General features: G+C 40.0%; 1 protein-coding gene across 1 annotated transcript in view; it reads left to right on the forward strand.

Annotated features, from left to right (window-relative positions):
* The window catches only part of LOC124139281 (high affinity copper uptake protein 1-like), a 51,839-nt gene extending 26,954 nt beyond the window's left edge, over positions 1 to 24,885 (forward strand). The window contains exons 2-5 of the mRNA XM_046506226.2: positions 12,596 to 12,691; positions 15,948 to 16,014; positions 18,231 to 18,405; positions 21,114 to 24,885. Coding sequence (XP_046362182.2) covers positions 12,596 to 12,691; positions 15,948 to 16,014; positions 18,231 to 18,405; positions 21,114 to 21,315 — 540 coding nt within the window. The 3' untranslated portion in view covers positions 21,316 to 24,885. The remainder of the gene's footprint in view (positions 1 to 12,595; positions 12,692 to 15,947; positions 16,015 to 18,230; positions 18,406 to 21,113) is intronic.
* Positions 24,886 to 25,188: the final 303 nt, after the last annotated feature.

The following is a 25,188-nucleotide window of genomic DNA, read 5'->3' on the forward strand; positions in this document are numbered from 1 at the left end:
TTAATAACGGTGAGTTGTGCGATCTTCCGATCGCTTCACACACGATTTCGCCGAAATTAATAAAAACAATATTAAAAGGAATTTTGAATAAAATTAATGAAATAAGTTACAAACATAAGTCCAGATATACAAATAACACTTTTTATAGCCAGACAGTGTAATTACATGATTATTTTGCGTACTTCAGTATGGATTTGTTGACATGGTATTTCCGGTGTTAGGTGCTCACGGTAATGTCTTTCCATGGGGGAAAAAAACATCCAAACTCATAATTCGTGTATAATGCGCACCCCCTTCCACACAGCTGTGTTTTTTGGAAAAAAAAGTGTGCATTATACTCAAGAAAATACGGTAATACTGGAGTGAGGGTAATACCTCTGTAGATAGTGGGGTCGTCTTTACGTTTACCATGGCCTTTATGGATAGGTAAAAAGCTTCCAACGTTAAACATTTTAGGTACATATTCATGAGAAACAATTTTATTATAGAATATAACAAGGTGATGGATAAGAGATCTACCAGAGTATTTGATATGTTCATTAACTATGCCATCGGGACCGGGCGATTTTCCACTTTTTAGACGTTTTATAGTTGCCAATAACTCATCAGATGTGAAAGGACAAATCAACGTGGAACTAACATCACTGTTCCCTTGGTCATTATACGAGTCATTTTCAATCTGTTCCATGCGAATATTCACATAATCAGTAAAATCTGAGTCAAAATTGATATCATGATTTGGCATTGATAAATCCTTGAAATATTTGGAAAACAGATTACAAATTCCTTCCTGTGTATTACAGGTCTCTTCATTATACACAAGCGTCTGGGTTTGTTCCTTCTTTCTTTTATATTTCTTGGTTACTCTAAAGTACTGTTACATCAACCTCAGCTGCTTCATATATTTCCTGAAACTTTTCGTCTTTCAGCTGTTGTTTGGAACGGCGATGCTGCTTCCTAAAGATACGTTTTGCTCTTTTATACTCAATGTAATTTGCATCCTCTTTATCATGAGATTTACCATTATAGATCCATTCACTACGGCGTTGTCGCATTGTACGATGCAACGTATTTAAATTATCTTTTTTCCAGTATGGTTTTAAATGAGATTGGAATTTTGAAGATGGTATACTTAGTTTAGCTGCAGCATGTAACGCTTGTAGGATATAGTCGTGATAACTTTCAATGTATTCATGAGGAGATGCGTACTAAGTTTCGTCAAACTGACCACATCTAAAATAGTTTTCAGTTTCATATCGGTATAACATAAAGTCTACATCATTAGCTTTACGCCAGTTAAGATGTTCACCACCATAGTGGCGTGGCTGGGAATCAGTACTCAGACATAGGAATATCGGACAATGGTCTGATACTGAGTATTGGACACCAGTATCTAAAGTATAACCAACAACGTTACTAACATGTTGGAGATTAATGAACACATAATCTATCATACTTCTTATAGTGTTACATTTACTTGTGAAGGTAAAAAAGGCATTATCGTCAAGGGGTACGACAGAGATTAGATTCCGTTCAGTAAGCACTCTTTGCAGATATTTCGCTCTGCGTTTCAATATAATTCCATGCCGCAGGTCTGCATTAAAATCACCCAGAAGAATTGTCTCCCCTTGATGAGAACATCTATCATAAATCTCCAGTACATTATTAAGTTCTTCTATGTATACACTATTTAATACGTTAGATGAGGGAAGGCGATTATATACATAGGGCATTTATTAATGAAGAGTTTAGCCCCAATGATATGCTCGCTTGAAGGTATACTAATTGCTGACGACCTCCGACATGTACTTTTACGAATAAATATGGCTATACCCCCTGCGCCTCTTTGAGATAAGTGGTCATGCTGACATTTAACATAGACGTTAAAGTCATCATCCAAGTCATAGAGTAGATATTCACGTATGTCGTCCAGCCAGTGTTCGGTAATAACCAAAATGTCACAGCTCATTAGTTTTGAGCGAATTTCATCTAAGCAATTCAATGCCCCACGCACATTCCACGTAATCATGCGAATGATTGCCATTAGAACAAGTATATATGTCGCAAGTCTAAAATTGTTCATCAACATTATTAATGTTCAGCCTTATCGTCATTGTACCACACATTATTCGGTAGCCACTCACGACAGTTAACGTTTTCGGGCCAGAAGCATGTCATTGATCCAAATTGCGTGGATCGATGCTCATGTTTTCTGTCATCGAGGGATGTGGGAAAGGAGATAACAAGTGGCGTAATCACGAGTAAAAATAACTCCTTTTCCCTTCACGAGATGAGAGAAACATGATATTTCTCGTATGGAATATATATACTTTTTGTGTTGGTGTCTACCGGAAAATTAAATTATTTCATTACTAATGTAAAACAAATGTTCACCACCCCTTGTATTTGCGACTAAAAAAGTAGTTTTGTGTTTTTAAAATCTTAAAAAATATAAACAAAAGTATCACAAAATATTTAGGGTCACAAAAATTCTTTATCATACATTTTGATATGATTATGTACAAAATCAAACTTTAACAAAAAATATTCTTGAAAACAAGGAGACCGCTGTTGGGAGGGAAAGAATACATGCTGGTCAAGTAACAAAAATGGCGCTCTGCGAAACAAACAGTCTCGATTGACAAATAAAATGAGAAATTTACAGTTTATAACAAAACCTTTTCTAGAGTATAACAACAGGCAAGAAGTGATATTAACTCCATAAATGACCATCTGTCATTATTTTGCATTGTCAATGTGGTAAACGTAAAAAGAACGTCAACAGAAGGAAATATCAAGTGTTACGTTATGTATCTGGTTATGTTCACCGCAATGAAAATATCACTTTTCTCATCTTCAGAAAACTCAGTCTAGAAGAATTGTAAACTCTTTGCAGCTCTCACTAGACAACATTCGTAACTATATTTGTACAAAGGGTGTCTTTACGCCTGAACTACGAATAAACTCATTTGTATCTTGCATCTTGTAATTTAATCACACCATGTCAAAGTCAACTTAATCCAACCTGTTTTGCCAGTTAGCTTGCACATTCTAAGCAGTGTGACTTTGCTTCTGTTGTTGTCAGAATGTCAGGCTTCAAATGTATTTCAGAAACACCTATTGTGTTTTAGAGGACTGAGTTCTTTAAAAGTCGGTGTGTGTAACAAGATCCACTGGAGTGTATCATATAATACCATACAATCCGGCTTCAGTAACTTTCCTCAAGGCCAGGCAAGCATAAGCAGATTAAGTTGTACAGAATTGTGCATAACGGTATATGCTAATACAGACCTTGTAGACCTTGATTTTTAAAAACAATAAGACATCAAATTTATACACTTTGAATGTGAATGAAAGAAAAGAAACACTAATCTCTCTAAAACTTGTTTTATCAGGTATTTTGTTGACATAACTTGATTGAATTCACAAATATCACTGTGCCACAGACATGAACCAACCATGAGTTTGTGAAATACTCAATTGTGTTTAGTCAATAAGAAGTACCAAATCAGCAAGAATATTCTTTTGGAAAAAAATACCAAAATGTTGTTAGGGTTTAGATTCTAATAAGACCTCTTTGAATTGAATTTTACCAACTAAAATATGAAATATGTTTAAAAATGGGATGCCTTCTTGGATTCATATTTGTAAAATGCTGATATAGGCTTTACCTCCAATGACCATTGCACAAGATTGTTTGTTTGTTTGTTGTTTAACGCCGCACTCAGCAATATTCCAGCTATATGACAGCGGTCTGTAAATGATCGAGTCTGGACGAGACAGTCCAGTGATTGACATCATGAGCATCGATCCACGTAATTGGGATACGATGACAAGCATCAAGCAAGTCAGTGAGTCTGACCAACCAATCCTGTTAGTCGCCTCTTACGACAAGCATCATTAGCTGCCTTTTGCAGCAAGCATGGGTTGCTGAAGATCTATTCTACCATGGATCTTCATGGGACCATTGCACAAGAAAGAGAATCCGTCTGCACTTAAAATGGAAAGGAAACCTATCAGTCTTAATCTGAATATTTCTATTGAAAATATTATTCGATATTTGTTAATATATTGGCTAGTGAACAATCCCAATTAGCATCCCTTCCGATTGAGCAATGTACACAAGACTTATTTATTTGTGTATAATACCCACTTGTGTGTTATATGCACCCTTAATTATGGGCAATTAAATTCTGGAAAAATATATCTGTCGTATATAAACATTTCAGGCTGTCAGCATAAACCACAAATTTATCTTTTGTTTTTTTCCACCAAAATACCATTCTAATAAGAGCCCCCTATTTTTAAGTTTAAGAGCTCCCTGGGCGCTTATTACGTCGAATACGGTATACCTATAGATATTCACAGTAACCACTTTTACCAATCCATCTCTTCATTTCCCACCTTTACATGAAGGTAGCTGGAGCTATGGGAATTTCTATTTTGAAGCTGCACTGACATGAATTATCCAGTGCCAGCCACCACAAACTAAAAATGATGTCATTAGACTCTGAGGAAGAGATGGCATGTACTTTTGGGTATCTTTTTAAGAGAGGAACAGAACTTGAAGAATTTTGATTATATGTTTCCTCAGACTACAAGTAATGTCATCAGCATGATTAGACTGGAGATGTGTTCAGGGCTCAACTAGAGACAAAGGTTACTATACATGCTATAGTTTCATCTGGTTTAACGATGTATTTCCCCAAACACAATGGTAATCGGGTTAATCATGGTAATGCTATCAGGATGGAAATAAATGGCAGTCAGGATTGTGATGGTTTCTGTGACTTCTGGAAATGGCGATGAAGAGTCTTGCTACCTTTGTTTATTGCAACAACTTGATTACTGTTTTATTCTAAAACAAATCCCAGTGAATCAGATCATACACCTATTAAATACTTGCAAACATCCCCACAAATGATGTATGTGAAACACTTCTAAAATTATTTGTTCAAATTATTAATGAATATTTTTGAAATTTATGTACCATGTTTACCAAGTAAGATGTTGAAAGGAAAACTCTAGATTCGGCAACCTCCGTAATGCTGTCGTCTGTGGTTGACCTGGTGATACAGCTAGCTGGTGTTTTACCCCACTCTGAGTGTGACACCATGGTCACATTAGGGGCCTGATTTGTGTAGTCAGTGCCCAGCTGGGCTAGCTATACCAGCGTGTGCAGTGATGGGACTAACTTGCCCCATGTCCTAGCAGCATCCTAAATTAGTTTTTTTAGTTATCATGGTTATTCAGTTACAAATCCACTGATCCAAATTTTCTGTGCAGTAAACATTAAAATTAGGTCAGAGGAAACAGCCTCCCTGCTGTCCCTTTGAACTTACTAAATATCAGTCGTTAAAAAATTTCAAAGAAGGTGAACATTTTGAAAGAAAGAAAAATAAATCTGTGACCTTTGTTGACTTTAGTGTCATATTTTAGCGGGCTTAAGTAACATCTGGTTTCAGAAATCACTTTTAGATACCAATTTTTATAAAAGAAATAATTTTCAACCACCGACCCTTTGAATTTGACAACAAATTATCTGTAAACACACAATGCCATTTGAAAGTGGTCAAATGTAACAAATGTATATTTGGGATAACACTTTCTTAGTAGAGTACAGATTCTGGTACTATTTTGGGTTGAGTCCCGTCCGGGATTCGAACCCACACTGCCAGAGTGAGGCACGTAATCGCCAGCACACAAAGTGTCAATCTAACCCACGCAGCCACCGAGGCTTCCACAAAAATTAAAGTCTGACAATTGGTAGTCTAGATCATGTACTTTGTGTTCTCCTTTGTGTACCCCTTTGTGTGCTGGCGATTAGGTGCCTCACTCTCGCAGTGTGGGTTCCAATCCCAGATGGGACTCAACCTGAAAAAAGTATGAGAATCTGTACTTAACTAAGAAGGTGTTATCCCAAATATAACATTTGTTACGTTAAGTTATCTGTACCCCAAATAATGAATCAAAGAGGCCTGGCCTACCGTCCTCGCCACTTGAAATATTGGGTTATTAATTAATGAAGGAAGCTGCATGTGTTCTAATACAGTCAATTCTTTACTTTGATTTTGGGTATATTTACCCCTGCAGTCATGAGGATGGGATGCATTGGATGCCTGTTGTCAAAACACAGGTCAGGCTTGACCTCCATGGTATTTAGCATCTAATGCGTTCGATCTGTAGTGTAGAATGATAGATGTGTAGTTAATTGTCGAAACCTTTGTATTCTGTGTATCACTCTCGACAATTGATCCCAACAGCTTGGGCCTGACCGATGCTCAGTCAGGTACACATAAGTCAGGTACATGTAGTCGATTCTCCTGTGTTTATACCCAATGCTTGGGAAGTTTGTCAGTTGTGCAAGGCGAATCGATCCCTAGCTGGGCATGACTGATGCTCAGTCATCAGTAGAGGACGTAACGTGTACGCGAGACGGCTCTCCCGTCTCCCGCACATGTGACCACCCGAGAGGGGTCACTCGTATGCGTGACGGCCTGTCAGTGGACCATGGATTTCTGCATGTTGCACAAAAATGTCTCTACAAGTGTTTTTTGTGAAAATAATAAAACAAAATTAAGTACAGTTATTGACCATCATACTAGTTATCAAATGGCATGAAAAAAATGGCATAAGAAAAATAATAAACAGTCAAATTGGGAGAAAAATGTGCCATTTGCAGATGACCACGAAGTACACTGATCACTGTGTCGGATTAAAGAGACTGATTAATTAGGTGTGTCAGAGTCGTAGTGTGAGACTGTCGGTTTAACGGGTCTAAATAGCACTGATTTAATCGGTTCCCATCGTTAGTGTCGGATAAAGCCAATTGTCGGATTAACGAGTGTCTGATTAACGAGACTTGACTGCATAAGGAATGGCAATATATATCTTGATTGTAATAAAACAAGTTTTATTTCGCAAAGTGCATCAAATCTTGCACCTTGATTAAAAACATGAAAAGATTTGGAAAATATCTGTTGAAGCGAAGTTGACTGTACAAATCCTGGAATCGGCCAAAATCAACACGGCAGTTACAAGCTGGATGGCAATTTCATTAGACGAATTTGATTGGACTAGGCATAGACTCATTAGTCCAGCCAAAATATAACTAAGTTCAGCAAGGGTGGAAACTGGACTTTTACAGTCAGCTAACTCCCTTGGCCTGGGAAAATGTGTTTACAGATCGTAACACAGCATTGTTTCAGGGTCTGTACATTCTTTGAGGACCAGGATTAGAAAAAGCACAGACTGTGTATTGTCTGAGAAATATGCAAAATATCTCACTGTGTCCCAATTATGTTTGAGTTGCTAACGTCATTTGCTTGAACCTTATAACATAACAACGCTGTGCATAATTCCCTAATGTCGCTTGTTTAAGTTGCGTACCTGTACATACATATATTGAACAAAAAAAGTTCAGGATATGGATTCATTTGGGATATTTTTTGTAGTGAAGACTGAATCATCCCTTTGTTATTTTGTTCAATGCAGATGTAACCTGTTGCATGATGCACCAACACTTATTAAATCCTTCTGCTTGCCGTAAAAGGTGACTATGCTTGTCGTAAAAGGCGACTAACCATGCTAACGGGATCGGGTGGTCAGGCTCGCTGACTTGGTTGATACATGTCATCGATCCCAATTGCACGGATCGATGCTCATGATGTCAATGACTTGATTGTCTGGTCCAGACTCTATTATTTACAGACCGCCGTCATATAGCTGGAATATTGCTGAGTGCGGCGTTAAAGTACAAACAAACAAACAAACTAATAAATCCTTCAAGCCCAGCGTACTTGGAATGCTGTAGTGTTTCAAACGAACTGTGTCAGTGGCATGCCTTGTGATGTATCAGTTGAACAGGGGCTCTAGCTCATATACAAGGGGGCATGTATATAATCAGATACCAACATGTCTCGGTGTAGGTCAGGCACACTGATAACATCAAAGGAAAAGTAGTTTGCTTGTTGTTTGTGGAGTGGCCTTGCTGCCCTTCCGTGCTAATATTTCCTGAGGATTTACTGGTTTCATTCAACATTGATAAGGTTTAATATGTTTGTTTCCCTCTACTTCATGGGAACCAGGGCCCAGTTCCTCAAAGCAGTCTTAGCGCTAAGATGCTTGTAACTCCCAAACTTTAACGTAGGTTTACAATAGTCATAGCACCAAGATGATCGTAACTCCCATTCTTTAACATAGGTTTACAATAGTCATAGCACTTAAGATGATCGTAACCCCATACTTAACATAGGTTTACAATAGTCGTTGCACTAAGATGATCGTAACTCCCATACTTTAACATAGGTTTACAATAGTCATAGCACTAAAATGATCGTAACTCCCATACTTTAACATAGGTTCACAATAGTCGTAGCGCTAAGATGATCGTAACTCCATACTTTAACATAGGTTTACAATAGTCATAGCACCAAGATGATCATAACTCCCATACTTTAACATAGGTTTACAATAGTCATAGCACTAAAATGATCGTAACTCCCATACTTTAACATAGGTTTACAATAGTCGTTGCACTAAAATGATCGTAACTCCCATACTTTAACATAGGTTTACAATAGTCATAGCGCTAAGATGATCGTAACTCCATACTTTAACATAGGATTACAATAGTCATAGCACTTAAGATGATCATAACTCCATACTTTAACATAGGTTTACAATAGTCGTAGCACTTAAGATGATCGTAATTCCCATACTTTAACATAGGTTTACAATAGTCGTAGCACTTAAGATGATCGTAATTCCCATACTTTAACATAGGTTTACAATAGTCATAGCACTTAAGATGATCATAACTCCCATACTTTAACATATGTTTATAATGGTCGTAGCACTAAGATGATCGTAACTCCCATACTTCAACATCACAGGTGATGTGTTCATGAGCATCGGTTCACACAGCATAACAGTATGCATAAAAACAATTTGTGATATACTTTATGGCTAAACATGCTGGCTTGAGACTCTGCATGAATGAAAAAAATCTCAATTGAGAATTCATTTTCTTCTACATACCTGATTTTCACCATGTTTGAATTACGGTCGGCAGATAAACCAAGTAATCAGAAAATCCCGCCTGATTGGCCTGCTTGCATGACCACAAGAAGGAATATTTATTTCATGCAATTCTTTCTGTGGTCAGGACATCTAACTACTGGTACCAAGGGCCTGAAACATCTAATCATGCTTCAGACTGTTGGAGAATTGTCTGCCCCCCAAAATACATTGTTGCAAGATGTTTTGAACATAATTTTATTAAGGCTTAAAGTTTTATTTAAAGCAATATATCTGCCCTGAGACTGCCTCAGTGGTTTAGTTGGTAGGGCATCTGCTCGGACACTGCCTCCATGGTTTAGTAGATAGAGCATCTGCCAGGAGACTGCCACCATGGTTTAGTAGATAGAGCATCAGCCCCGAGACTGCCTCTTTGCTTTAGTGGATAGAGCATCTGCCCGGAGACTGCCTCCATGGTTTAGTAGATAGAACATCTGCCAGGAGACAGCCTCCTTGGTTTAGTTGGTAGAGCATCTGCCAGGAGACTGCCTCCATGGTTTAGTAGATAGAGCATCTACCAGGAGACCGCCTCCATGGTTTAGTAGATAGAGCATCTGCCAGGAGACCGCCTCCATGGTTTAGTAGATAGAGCATCTGCCTGGAGACTGCCTCCTTGGTTTAGTAGATAGAGCATCTGCCAGGAGACAGCCTCCTTGGTTTAGTTGGTAGAGCATCTGCCAGGAGACTGCCTCCATGGTTTAGTAGATAGAGCATCTACCAGGAGACCGCCTCCATGGTTTAGTAGATAGAGCATCTGCCAGGAGACCACCTCCATGGTTTAGTAGATAGAGCATCTGCCAGGAGAAGGCCTCCTTGGTTTAGTTGGTAGAGCTTCTGCCAGGAGACCGCCTCCATGGTTTAGTTGGTAGAGCATCTGCCAGGAGACCGCCTCCTTGGTTTAGTTGGTAGAGCATCTGCCAGGAGACCACCTCCATGTTTAGTAGATAGAGCATCTACCAGGAGACCGCCTCCATGGTTTAGTAGATAGAGCATCTGCCTGGAGACTGCCTCCTTGGTTTAGTAGATAGAGCATCTGCCAGGAGAAGGCCTCCTTGGTTTAGTTGGTAGAGCATCTGCCAGGAGACCGCCTCCATGGTTTAGTTGGTAGAGCATCTGCCAGGAGACCGCCTCCTTGGTTTAGTTGGTAGAGCATCTGCCAGGAGACCACCTCCATGTTTAGTAGATAGAGCATCTGCCCGGAGACTGCCTCCATGTTTAGTAGATAGAGCATCTGCCAGGAGACTGCCTCCATGTTTAGTAGATAGAGCATCTGCCCGGAGACTGCCTCCATGTTTAGTAGATAGAGCATCTGCCAGGAGACTGCCTCCATGGTTTAGTAGATAGGGCATCTGCCAGGAGACAGCCTCCTTGGTTTAGTTGGTAGAGCATCTGCCAGGAGACCGCCTCCATGGTTTAGTAGATAGAGCATCTACCAGGAGACCGCCTCCATGGTTTAGTTGGTAGAGCATCTGCCAGGAGACCGCCTCCATGGTTTAGTAGATAGAGCGTCTGCCCATCTGCCCAGAGACAGTTTTAATTAAAGCAATATATATATATATATATATATATATATATATATATATACTACCCATCAAAAGTTTAGACTCACCAGTGTAAATGTAGCCTCCATGGTTTAGTAGATAGAGCATCTGCCCATCTGCCCAGAGACAGTTTTAATTAAAGCAATGTATATATATATATATATATATATATATATATATATATATATATACTACCCATCAAAAGTTTAGACTCACCAGTGTAAATGTAGCCACTCACTATACTCAACTGTTTCAAACCAGATAATGCCAAATATTCTAAACTTTTTACAGGTACTGTTAACACATGAACTGTTGTGGCGTAAAACCAAATCTGTAACGGTGAAAAGATTAGAGTTTTTCGTTCATTAATTGATAAAACTCTGTGAAATGTCGCACATTTTTAAACAAAATTCGCACCAAAACGCAGGTGTTCACATGCACGATAATGCATGTGTCTTAGCAGCAATTTGACGCGGGATACTCGTGCAATTCATCTTTATAAGGATTGCAGTTGGCTCCTCTGAGTTAGTGGAGAAATTCTTCTTTGATGCAAGCATGGGTAGAGGGAGAAGTCTCCGTATTGAGCAACGACACCAAGCCTTGGCACTGCTGCAAGATGGCAGATCACAACGGTATGTTGCCAGACGTCTTGGCGTATCCCAATAGGCAGTTTCCAACCTCTGGGTACGCTTTCAACAGACCAACTCCATCCAGGATCGACCCAGGTCGGGTAGGTCAAGGGTAACATCACAGCAAGATGACCGATGCGTCTTTTTGCTGTTTCTCAGGGGCAGAAACATTACAGCCACAGCAGCCAATAATGCTTTCCAACAAGCTACGGGACGACGTGTATCTGTATCAACAATACGCCGCCGATTACGTCACTACGGACTGCGGGCACGTCGTCTAGCTGTAAGACCCCCTCTTACACCACGCCACCGTCAGAACAGACTGAATTGGGGAAATGGACATTTACGCTGGGGTCCCCGCAGATGGGCAAGGGTACTCTTCTCTGACGAATCAAGGTTCAATCTGCATTTCAACGATGGTCGGATCCAAGTCTACAGACGTCAGGGAGAGCGGTACGCTGACGTTGCTGTTGTTGAGCATGATCAATTTGGAGGTGGATCCGTTATCGTCTGGGGAGGTATCACCCTGACTGGAAGAACTGATTTACTGGTACAGGATGGGAATCTGACTGGCCAGAGATACAGGGACGAGATCATCATTCCTATTGTGCTTCCATTCGTAAGGGCCATGCCAGGTCACGCGGTTTTCCAAGATGATTATGCCAGGCCTCACAGAGCTCGCATCGTGTCAGCTTGTTTACAACAAAATGGGGTGAATCGAATGGATTAGCGAGCATTATCGCCCGATATGAACCCCACTGAGCATGTTTGGGATCTGCTGTGCCGGCGTGTTTATGCCAGAGTTCCTCCCCCTTGCTAACCTTCGCCAACTTCGCAATGCATTGTTTGAGGAGTGGCAAACATTCCCCAGCGGCAGATTGAACTGTTCTTTCGTGGTATGCAACGTCGATGCAATGTCTGTGTTAGAGCCAGGAGTGGTCATACCCGTTATTAAATTTTGCAATTTCACTTTTGTATGGTACTAGCCAATACGGCATTCTGGTTCACTAATCATCAATGCACACGTCCTTGTGAACAAGGATATGAAGACCTAAATGAATGATTTTGTTATTTTGTATTGGTAGCTTTCACAAATACGATTTTCTTACGAGATATAGTGAGTGGTTTCAGTGAGTCTAAACTTTTGATGGGTAGTGTATATATATATATATATATATACAGCTGTAGCAAAATAGCAGTCATCCCCTCCCCCCTTCTCTCTCCTCTCCTCCTCCCTTCAACAAATATCAGTTGGTTGCAGTCTCTAATTGATCATCAGAAGGTCACTGTCAATGAACTGTAACCATGGAAGCTTCTCCAGTAATGATTTCTATGTTTGTTTTACAGGCGCATAACCACAACCACATGGACATGTCAACCATGAAACCAGGCATGGGCGACATGATGAACATGAACATGAGCAACGCCAACTGCATGATGATGGTAGGTCGTGATGGACAGCACACACACTTTGTTCGTCTGTTGATTTACACCACATTCAGAAATATTTCAGCTTTATTATGGTAGTTTGTTAATGATCAAGTCTGGACCAGACAATTCAGTGATTGACATCATCATGAGCACCGATTTACACATTTGGGATACGATGACATGAGTATGAAAAATATTTTATTCATTGTTATCATGTTTGTGACCATTGACAAGGCCGTGTAGTGGGGAGTAAGGACATGTATCACAACAATAATGTGTGCAGAGCTCCAGATAAGCTTTTGGTGCTGTGGGTATTTTACCCATGCATTTTAAAATCATTGGGTATCAGTAATTCTATCTGGGTATTCAAATTTCTTTTACCCACTAGTTTTTAAACATGTGGGTATTTAAGTTAAATATTTAAAAATACTATTCATCTAGTCCCTGCAAACTGGTGTCTTGTGGGTTCGAGAGCTTTATAGGACTCAAAAATACCACGATTCTTCCACAAGAAAGTGTGATGGCAAATGATCATGATCATGAGTTTGGCAAGGTTGACAGAATGCCCGTTTATAATTTCAAAATAAATTGCAGATTTGCTAATCGAATACGCAGGGTTACTTCACAATATTTTGATGATACGCACAAGTTTTATTTTGTAGGGTATCAGTAATGTTTGTTGCATATTTTGTACGCTTGGATTTTATTTTACTGCGTATTTCTGCATTTCTGATGCGTATTTTACGCAGATACACAGCTTATCTGGAGCTCTGGTGTGTCAAATGATGCTTCACATGATGTGGGGCGGTTGAGTAGCCTAGTGGTTAAAGCGTTCGCTCGTCACACCGAAGACCCGGGTTTGATTCCCGACATGGGTACAATGTGTGAAGCCCATTTCTGGTGTTCCCCGCCGTGATATTGCTGGAATATTGCTAAAAGCGGCTTAAAATCAAACTCACTCACTCACTGACTCTCATGATGCATGATGGGAAGGAGAGAAGACCTGGTGTCAAGAGAGCATTCGTGTTAAATATGCTTAGTAGCTAAATACTTAATAAAAAGCATCATAAAAATAATATGTGACCAACCAGGCGATAAGGGACCTTATGGGTGAAAAATCACATTTTGACTTCTTACTATATTTTAAAACTACTGTATATTGGGACCACAAAAATACCATAGATAAGCTTCAATTCATATTTATTACAGAGACACAATATTGGCATCAAACATTTGAACTCATTTTATGCAAATTCCCATTTTCAGACTTATGACTGTTTATGTAATAATTGCAGTTCTTTAGATATAATGACTGATTAATTGAAAGTAGACATGTATGTTGAAATGCTTTGAAATAAAGTTTTTCATTACATTAAGAACTAACGAGAGAAAAATACGGTACTTTTTTAGACCGCACACTTGGCAATTTTACGTAAGCAATTTGATGTCAAACGTCTTTCTTTATGACATCATGGCACACTTGTATCCTTACACCCATAAGGTCCCTTTTCTCCTGATGGGTCACATATTGCAAACTAACTATGTATTTACTGTGAAAAATATGATGAGTGTTCATTTTGGCGAGGATGTGACTGGATTGAAATGTTGTAAGTGATATTTCAGTGGGGCGCCAAATTGGACAATGTGTTGATGGACACAAAATACGAGTTGGTATCCAAGATCAAATCATTGAAATCAAGGATCGGACTGAAGCTGTGACAGGGGATTTCAGATACGACTGAATATATTGATGATGATGATGAAGATCACAATTATACGTCATTGAAGTAGTGTTTTCTAAGACTATGAATGTACTGTGCAGTTTAGAAAGTTGTCGCGACATTTCATGATTAAGTTGATTACTTATTTGCCTTTTTTTCTTTTTTGGGGGGAGTATACGAGTTACGATTGTCTTTGAGCTACGGCTGTCGTAAGTCTGTGTCTAAGTATGGGAGTTACGATCACCTTAGCCCTTTGGGAGTTACGATAGTCTTAGTACTACAGCTGTCGTAAGTCTATGTTGAAGTATGGGAGTTATGATTGTCTTAGCGCTATGGCCACCTTAAGTCTTTGTTGAAGAACGGGAGTTACAACAAGTCTTAGCACTACAGCTGTCGTAAGTCTATGTTGAAGTATGGGAGTTACGATCGTCTTTGCGCAACGGCTGTCATAAGTCTGTGTCTAAGTATGGGAGTTATAATCGCCTTAGCCCTTTGTGATTTACGATAGTCTTAGCACTACAGCTGTGGTAAGTCTATGTTGAAGTATGGGAGTTATGATTGTCTTAGCGCTACCGCCATCTTAAGTCTATGTTGAAGAATAGGAGTTACAATAGTCTTTGCGCAACGGCTGTCGTAAGTCTGTGTTGAAGTATGGGAGTTACGTTCGTCTTTTCCCAACGGCTGTCGTAAGTCTGTGTCTAAGTATGGGAGTTACGATCACCTTAGCCCTTTGGGAGTTCTGATAGTCTTAGCACTACAGCTGTCGTAAGTCTATGTTGAAGTATGGGAGTTATGATTGTCCTTGCGCAACGGCTGTCGTAAGTCTGTGTCTAAGTATGGGAGTTACGATCACCTTAGCCCTTTGGGAGTTACGATAGTCTTAGCACTACAGCTGTCGTAAGTCTATGTTGAAGTATGGGAGTTATGATTGTCTTAGCGCTACCGCCATCTTAAGTCTATGTTGAAGAATAGGAGTTACAATAGTCTTTGCGCAACGGCTGTCGTAAGTCTGTGTTGAAGTATGGGAGTTACGATCACCTTAGCCCTTTGGGAGTTACGATAGTCTTAGCACTACAGCTGTCATAAGTCTATGTTGAAGTATGGGAGTTATGATTGTCTTAGCGCTATGGCCATCTTAAGTCTATGTTAAAGTATGGGAGATACAACCGCCTTAGCCCTAAGATCACAATGAGGCCCTGGTGCAAAGTCGTCTTTGGTGATTTGCTTTGCACACAGGATCAGGGGATCGAATACCATACCTGTAATATCATTTTACAAAAGTGGTAAATGTCTGCTACTTTTGTCACTTTGGGCTTTCTTCCAACGTTTAGCTGACACACCTTCCTTTCAGTCCTTCCTTTCATTGATCCCCCATCATGACACTTTAGCTGTCTCAACTCCAGAAAGTTTAAGCCTTGAGTACGTGCCTTGTTCAATAGGGCCAGACGTCTTCTTTGGGGGGTTGATGGATTTTTTTGTGTGAAGTGACAGGTTAGCAGGTGGGATAGATAAAAGATATTGATTATTGTCTTTCTGTTTTATTTCAGATGTATTTCCATACAGGAACCTGTGAATATGTGTTGTTTGAGAAGATAGTTGTAAGCAATGCTGGACGTAAGTATAACCAAGTGTTTTAGTCAGGGAGAGGGGAGTCACATGGTGGCCTGGTTGTCTAAGGGTGCTGTGCAGAGTTATGTCCCTTAGATGTGACAGAATGTAGCTCCTGAGCATCTGCCTGGAGATGTCCTCCATGGTTAAGTGGAAAGATCATCTGCACAGAGACTGCCTCCATGGTTTAGTAGATGTAGCATCTGCCCGGAGACCGCCTCCATGTTTTAGTCACTGTTAGTGGATAGAGCGTCTGCCCGGAGACTGCCTCCATGGTTTAGTGGAGAGAGCATCTGCCAGGAGACGTCCTCCATGGTTTAGTGGATAGAGCATCTGCCCAGAGACGGCCTCCATAGTTTAGTGGAGAAAGCGTCTGCCCGGAGACCGCCTTCATTGTTTAGTGGATAGAGCATCTGACTGGAGACGTCCTCCATGGTTTAGTGGATAGAGCATCTGCCCGGAGACCGCCTTCATGGTTTAGTGGAGAGAGCATCCGACTGGAGACGTCCTCCATAGTTTAGTGGAGAAAGCGTCTGCCCGGAGACCGCCTTCATTGTTAAGTGGATAGAGCATCTGACTGGAGATGTCCTCCATGGTTTAGTGGATAGAGCATCTGCCCGGAGACCGCCTTCATGGTTTAGTGGATAGAGCATCTGACTGGAGACGTCCTCCATGGTTTAGTGGATAGAGCATCTGCCCGGAGACCGCCTCCATGGTTTAGTGATAGAGCATCTGCCCAGAGACATCCTCCATGGTTTAGTTGAGAGAGCGTCTGCCTGGAGGCCGCCTCCATGGTTTAGTGGAGAGAGCATCTGCCAGGAGACGTCCTCCATGGTTTAGTGGATAGAGTGTCTGCCCAGAGACGTCCTCCATAGTTTAGTGGAGAAAGCGTCTGCCTGGAGACCGCCTTCATGGTTTAGTGGATAGAGCATCTGACTGGAGACGTCCTCCATGGTTTAGTGGATAGAGCATCTGCCCGGAGACCGCCTCCATGGTTTAGTGATAGAGCATCTGCCCAGAGACATCCTCCATGGTTTAGTTGAGAGAGCGTCTGCCTGGAGGCCGCCTCCATGGTTTAGTGGAGAGAGCATCTGCCAGGAGACGTCCTCCATGGTTTAGTGGATAGAGTGTCTGCCCAGAGACGTCCTCCATAGTTTAGTGGAGAAAGCGTCTGCCTGGAGACCGCCTTCATGGTTTAGTGGATAGAGCATCTGACTGGAGACGTCCTCCATGGTTTAGTGGATAGAGCATCTGCCCGGTGACCGCCTCAATGGTTTAGTGATAGAGCATCTGCCCAGAGACATCCTCCATGGTTTAGTTGAGAGAGCGTCTGCCTGGAGGCCGTCTCCATGGTTTAGTGGATAGAGCATCTGCCCGGAGACCGGCTCCATGGTTTAGTGGAAAGAGCTTCTGCCAGGAGACCACCTCCATGGTTTAGTAGATAGAGCATCTGCCCGGAGACGTCCTCCATGGTTTAGTAGATAGAGCGTCTGCCCGGAGACCTCCTCCATGGTTTAGTGGAAAGAGCGTCTGCCCAGAGACCTCCTCCATAGTTTAGTGGATAGAGTGTCTGCCCGGAGACGGCCTCCATGGTTTAGTGGATAGAGCATCTAGTAGCTACAGCCCGCAGAGCAGAATGTTGTGAGTGCACCATCCTGAACGCAACCTTAAGCCCCATTTCACCTCTCCTGTACCAGAGTCAAATCATGATGGGTTTCAATCCAAGATTCATTTTGATTATGTTTCGTGTTTTTTTAAAAAAAAACCAAAACAACTAATAAAAGGAATTGTTGAAAATACTTTCATGACTCAGGCTGAAGAACATTTGAGCTTTTTCCTAGTACCCATCATTCAAACATGGATAGGTGTTTGTCTTGTTACAATGATTGACATTTCAGATGAAAAATGTATAAAAAAACACAGCTATTGATCTCCATTGTTCTGTCAAACTTATTCATATTTATGTGAAACAGTATATCGTCATACATATCATATGTAAGGTCTATCATAAACAAAGTATCGCAGTAAACACATCTGCTTCAGCGCTAATATTGACCTTGTCTCTAACAGCATGGTCTATTCATGTTTACAGCATCTTTGAAACACCACGGCACATCACACATGTGCATTTGACATAGTACAGACTGTGATAAGTTGGGACTCGCACAACATACAACACTAACACACATTTGGACTTATTCACCCTCTCTTGTTTTCGACAGAGATGGGCGGTGCTTGTGTCGTGATATTTTTCCTTGCCATGCTGTACGAGGGGCTGAAGTGTCTCAGAGAGTACCTCATCCAGAAGAACAATGTCGGGACAAAGTACTACAACACCACTCTCCCAGCCGGGTCATCGAAAGAAAATATGGTCATGGAATCGAAGGAAACTGTCCAGTAAGTAACCATGGTAACAGTACTATGAGGAACTACACAAAGACGAAGTAACCGTATTATGGTCTTGTAACCATTGTAGTAACAGTAAGTAACCATGGTAACAGTGCTATGAGGAACTACACAAAGACGAAGTAACCGTATTATGGTCTTGTAACCATTGTAGTAACAGTAAGTAACCATGGTAACAGTGCTATGAGGAACTACACAAAGACGAAGTAACCGTATTATAGTCTTGTAACCATTGTAGTAACAGTAAGTAACCATGGTAACAGTGCTTTGAGGAACTACACAAAGACGAGGTGACCCTATTATAGTCTTGTAACCATTGTAGTAACAGTAAGTAACCATGGTAACAGTGCTATGAGGAACTACACAAAGACGAAGTAACCCTATTATAGTCTTGTAGCCACTGTAGTAACAGTAAGTAACCATGGTAACAGTGCTATGAGGAACTACACAAAGACGAAGTAACCATATTATAGTCTTGTAACCATTGTAGTAACAGTAAGTAACCATGGTAACAGTGCTATGAGGAACTACAGAAAGACGAAGTGACCCTATTATAGTCTTGTAACCATTGTAGTAACAGTAAGTAACCATGGTAACAGTGCTATGAGGAACTACACAAAGACGAAGTAACCATATTATAGTCTTGTAACCATTGTAGTAACAGTAAGTAACCATGGTAACAGTGCTATGAGGAACTACAGAAAGACGCAGTGACCCTATTATAGTCTTGTAACCATTGTAGTAACAGTAAGTAACCATGGTAACAGTGCTATGAGGAACTACACAAAGACGAAGTAACCGTATTATAGTCTTGTAACCATTGTAGTAACAGTAAGTAACCATGGTAACAATGCTATGAGGAACTACACAAAGACGAAGTAACCGTATTATAGTCTTGTAACCATTGTAGTAACAGTAAGTAACCATGGTAACAATGCTATGAGGAACTACACAAAGACGAAGTAACCGTTTTATAGTCTTGTAACCATTGTAGTAACAGTAAGTAACCATGGTAACAGTGCTAAGAGGAACTACACAAAGACGAAGTAACCATATTATAGTCTTGTAACCATTGTAGTAACAGTAAGTAACCATGGTAACAATGCTATGAGGAACTACACAAAGACGAAGTAACCATATTATAGTCTTGTAACCATTGTAGTAACAGTAAGTAACCACGGTAAAAGTACTAAGAGGAACTACACAAAGACGAAGTAACCATATTATAGTCTTGTAACCATTGTAGTAACAGTAAGTAACCATGGTAACAGTGCTATGAGGAACTACACAAAGACGAAGTAACCGTATTATAGTCTTGTAACCATTGTAGTAACAGTAAGTAACCATGGTAACAGTGCTATGAGGAACTACACAAAGACGAAGAAACCGTATTATAGTCTTGTAACCATTGTAGTAACAGTAAGTAACCACGGTAGTATTGACATGAGAATCTTTGGAAACAGAAAGTAACAAGTAATATCTAGTAACCATTGTTGTGACAGTAAGTAACCATGGTAACAGTGGCATATTGATGTATGGAAATAGAAAGTAACAACAGTAACGCCTTGTAACTATGGAAACAGTAAGTAACCAGATTCTCACTTAGTCACCACATTTGGGGTTGGCGGGGGGCTCGTTTTGTGGCCAACGCTATTCAACTGTTTGCAGAGTTACTGAGGTATTTCTGTGATGAAACTAAGGACTACAACTGACAGGAATGAGTACCTCATTGTTTCAAATATGACCTGAAGCTGTACACCAATTTCATGCCAATATGAAAAACTGTTCGTATGACAACATATCCAAGCAATTAGCTAAGTCCAGTCCCACTTGGAGTCCAAGACTGTCCTTGTGCCCCCGTGGGGATTCCGGGTTGGAATAGATCCCAAGCAGCCTCTAAGTGCTGGGATGGATTGAACTCGGGTCCTCGGGTCGGATGGGTCCTGAGTAGGACCCAGGTTCTCACAAGACTACCCAGACCCATGGTTAGTCATGTGATATATTTTTTAAATACAGTAACAATAAAAGTCGCTTAAGTTTGCAGTTCTTTCTGACTATGCATGCATTGTTTCTGACTATCATACATTTGAGTAAAGATATACCTTCAGTCGACTTCAGCATGTTCAGTGTATGTGTGATCTGATCATTTTACACGCATATCTAAATGGTATTTGCCAGGGCTCCAGTAAAACTATTCCAAATCAGACATTATGTACCCAACTCTTGAGACCTACAGTGGATACCTGGGTAGGATCGGGTAATAGTGGGTTGAGTACCTGGGTTGTAAAGTTGGACTTTCCTACGACCTATGCTGGTTGTAAGACACAACCAAATAAATCAGGTGGTCAGGCTAGCCGACTGGGCTGACTGCATGCCATCGTACCCCGATGGCATAGAATGTTGCACCCAATATCAGTCACTGGATTGTTTGGCCTAGACTCTTTAATTTACAGACTGGTGGACGCGTGAAGATGCGGGGTAGAATAGGTCTTCAGCAACCCATGCTTGTCGGAAGAGGCGTCTAACAGGATCGGGTGGTCAGGCTCGCTGACTTGGTTGATGCATGTCATCGTATCCCAATTGCGTAGATCGATGCTCATGATGCCAATCACTGCATTGTCTGGCCCTGACTCGATTATCTACCGACAACAAACAAACAATTCCAATGAAGAATTGAGTAGTACGTCTTTGTTTTTCAGCGGGAAGATGTTGAGTGGCGGCCACTTCCTCCAAACAATCCTCCATATGGTGCAAGTGTTCGTCAGCTACTGTCTCATGCTGGTCTTCATGACATACAATGTCTGGCTGGGTCTTGCCGTCATTCTTGGAGCAGGAGCAGGCTATTTCTTTTTCGGCTGGAAAAGAGCAGTGGTCGTGGACATTAATGAACACTGTCATTAAAACTTACTGAATTATACACAATGTCAAGTATCCTGGGACTCCATTTTGTATATTTTGTCAAAGAAAACCTAAAACATCTACGTGACAAAATCTAAAGCTTGTATCAAAACTTGAGATTTTGAATCCAAAAGACTCGCATGAATTGTACAAATATTAATAGGTATTTTTATTTGTATTTTTTAAGGAACTGTTATATACTCACTGACAAAAGAAACGCTTACCATAGAAACATATAGAGATGCATGGACGTTAAGCATGTTAAGAAGAGATGTTTCTAACGTGTACCACTTCATGACAAAACAATCAGTCAAGTGTGACCACAGACTATCTTTGTTCATTAACGATTTCCAAACTTTACACACTAATCCTGCACGAGAATGGTGCATCTCGAGTCATGGATCTATGACGTCGCATGTGATGTGTTCATGAGCGTCGGTTCACACAACATACCAGTATGTTCATTTGTGCATCGAACCAATCTAATATCTCTTAAGTATGAGTAGAATCTAATTCTTCATATATTAACAAAGTTATGGTATTCACATTTCTTTTGTCTGTGAGAATATATGTGCAACATTAGATTGTAAAGATGTTTTGACCCTTTCTCTTGGGCTAGCCTGGTAGTTAGGTTGTTAGCTTGTCAATGTGCTCTATTTTCGTAGATTTTGAAAAATCTGCAATTTCATTTTGATAACTGAACCGCCGATAAATGCTGAAAATATGATACAACGACACTGTATGTTCTAAAAATGGCTGCAAGTACTAAGAAGGAATGAAACAGTATTTCAGTAATGATTGATTTCGAACAGTTGCAGACCATTGTTTTGGGATAATCAAATTTGCTTTTGGTATGCTGATATAAGCATGTCTTCAATTTTTGTTTGTTTAATCAAAAAAAGCAAAACATTTCATAATAAAAAAATAATGATATGGATTAATAGTAAGTCATGCTTCACACACACACCAAAAAAAACAACAACCCGCACACACACACACAATCACACACACACACACAATCACACACACACACGCACACAAAACACACACACACACATAAAACACACGCACACACACATATTAATAGGCAACACAAACTACTATAATGAACATTAAACATCCATGTCTTCATATACCATGAAGGTGCTAATTAATGTAAAGATGAAGTCTGCAAAGCAGTGATGTCATCTTTTACATTGTGTGAAATATATGTGAATGGTTCACTGATCGATGAAGTCAAGGCGATACAGATTTTCATATATAACGTTTAATTAGAGTTTGTGTTGTACCAATTGACTGATAGGTGCCACATATAGCTGTGCAGAGTTACCTTCCTTAGTGGCACCAGGATCAGCTGTCTTAGATGCGTATCCCTGACTATACCCCTTGGTCAGTCAGCCCATGCCCAAGCTCAGCGGTTTCACACAAGTGGTAAACATCTACAACTTACGTCTCATAAAGCAGGAATATTGCTGAGTGTGGCGCTAAGCAACACAATTAAACAAACAACTTGTGACACCCAGGGTTTTCCTTCACATTCACCAGACACATAAGGAAAACCCAGCCCAACTTATTTAGATGCAGGGGCTCAAATGACCCGGTCGTCTAAGGCGCTGAGTTGCCTCCCTTGCAACCTATGATCATGGGTTCGAATCCCATCTTTCTTGGTTTACAGTTTACACATCAAGTATTAAATGTCTGAGCTGTGCATCATGATGTACTTGGTGCACATTCATACATCTGAAGGAAGTTTTATACTGTATGTTTATAATAAGAACCAGGAATAATATTTCATTAATCTTTTGAATGGCACAATAGATCGGACTACTGCTAACAAAGTCGTCACGTGCTGGGGAGGATCTTGTGGGCCCATTTGCCAAGGGAGGCAACTCCAGTTACTTAAGGGAGGGAACTCCAGTTGCATAAGGGAGGGAACTCTGGACATTCAGTTATTGCATGGTGAGAGTGATAGAGTCAGCTCAAACTGACCCTGGATTTCATTGATGATGAAAATTATAATGATATAACATAATACCATATAGCCAGACAAAATGTAACACTTTACTTAAGGTATGCCAGTCATAATAATCCATTGTATAATTGTACAGAAGGTTCCACATAATGGCTTGGTTTGGTTTATGTTACAATCATGGTCAGCTTGACCACAGGATTCACTTACAAAAAACAACAACAACAACAACCAGTGTTGTGATTAAATATATATTGATACCACATTGAGCAAAGTGACTTTTTTATCATATTTGAGTTATGATATTCAGGAGCTGACCAGTTGCAACAATATATCAATAACCTGTAGAATAGATGTATCAGTGCTTTTTTGCATGTCAGCATTGAAATATTTTGTGGTCCATTAAATACAGGAAATTTTAGCAGATCAAAACTTCGAAACCAGATCAATTATTTTCTGGAGAATTTTTTTTTTTTAAATGTCGCTACACTAAATAAAGATTTTTTGCATGTTTGTTAAATGTTATTGCAAGAGTATATATTTCGGAGAATAATCTCAATCCTTTGAGAATTTATGAACTCGTGGTTAAAGTGTTTTCTTGTCACGCAACAGACCAGGGTTTGAGTTTGTTTGTTGAGTGTGTGGAGAAGGAGTGAGCCTAATTCTGGTACAGCGTAAAACAACATTCTCTCAAATTACCATCTTGCTTCAGAATCAGGAACAAATACTGCCAGCACAAGCTATGTTTTGTCCAGTGGAAGGTCATGAATATATTTGCATAACATTTTGTGTGTTCATAATATTGTCTTTCATGTTGATGTTTATTTCATAATTCTGATGTAGTTTACATTTTAACGAATATTTGTTAATTGTGTACATTACTTTTTCTTTGAAATGACATAAGTTGACCAAAGGATATTGATTTTATGATTTTATGAATATTACCTTTTTGTATGTTTTGCATTAATTTAGTTGAAGACATTTCTATAAAGTCTACAGAACGGGGAAGTGGGGTAGCCTATAGGTGAGGGTGTTCGCTTGTCACGTTGAAGGCCCGGGTTCAATTCCCCGCATGTGCACAATGTGTGAAACCCATCTCTGGTGTCCACTGCTGTGATATTGCTGAAATATATCTGAAAGCGGCGTAAGATTCAACTCCCTCACTCCTGTAACATACAATCCTGGGATAAAAGGAACCTTGAGAAGTTTCCTAAACAATCTTGAAATGTTTTACAGTTGGTGTAAATTGATTGACAGAAGTACAAAATATGCTGTTGAAAAGAACAAATTGTTATTATGATCCACATGAAAATGTCTGACAAGGCTTAAAAAATAGTAAGAATTGGTTCTCAGGCAATGACTTTTGAAATTATAGTGTGAGCGGGCGGTGGTTTTTGTTTTTGCTTGTTCAAACTAGTATGTAACCAAATAAACAGTTGTGTACCATCAACCTCGGAAAGGGCCTCCCTATATCACTATATAATAAGCATTCAACTCCTTTTACAACCATTACACGAGATGCACAGTAAAGCAGTGCTCTTGTAGAGGGAATAACTGCATGTTATACTGGATCGCGTTGTTTTTAAGTATAAGGAAAATGGAAAATGGAAATAAAAACGAAACATGCGACAGACTTTATGATGCGAGCGGTGCCTGAGAAACAAGACTATTATTCATTTTAGCCCAATGTTGGTACTACTTTAGTTTTGCTAGTTTCATACAATTGTGCAGATCATGTGGTCACAGAAACGGCCCATACTGCCCTTTGTGAACCTGAATATGTTTGTTTTTAACTTTTTGTGAATATTATCATGTGGATGTGTCAGGGTAATTAGCAAAAGCTATTGCAAACCTTTTTTAATCACTATGTAAATAGTAGTTTCATAACCATATAATTATCATGATTA

This window comes from Haliotis rufescens, unplaced genomic scaffold (genome assembly GCF_023055435.1).
Source record: "Haliotis rufescens isolate VD_foot unplaced genomic scaffold, xgHalRufe1.0.p SCAF_8, whole genome shotgun sequence".
In the NCBI taxonomy this organism is placed as follows: Eukaryota; Metazoa; Mollusca; class Gastropoda; order Lepetellida; family Haliotidae; genus Haliotis; species Haliotis rufescens.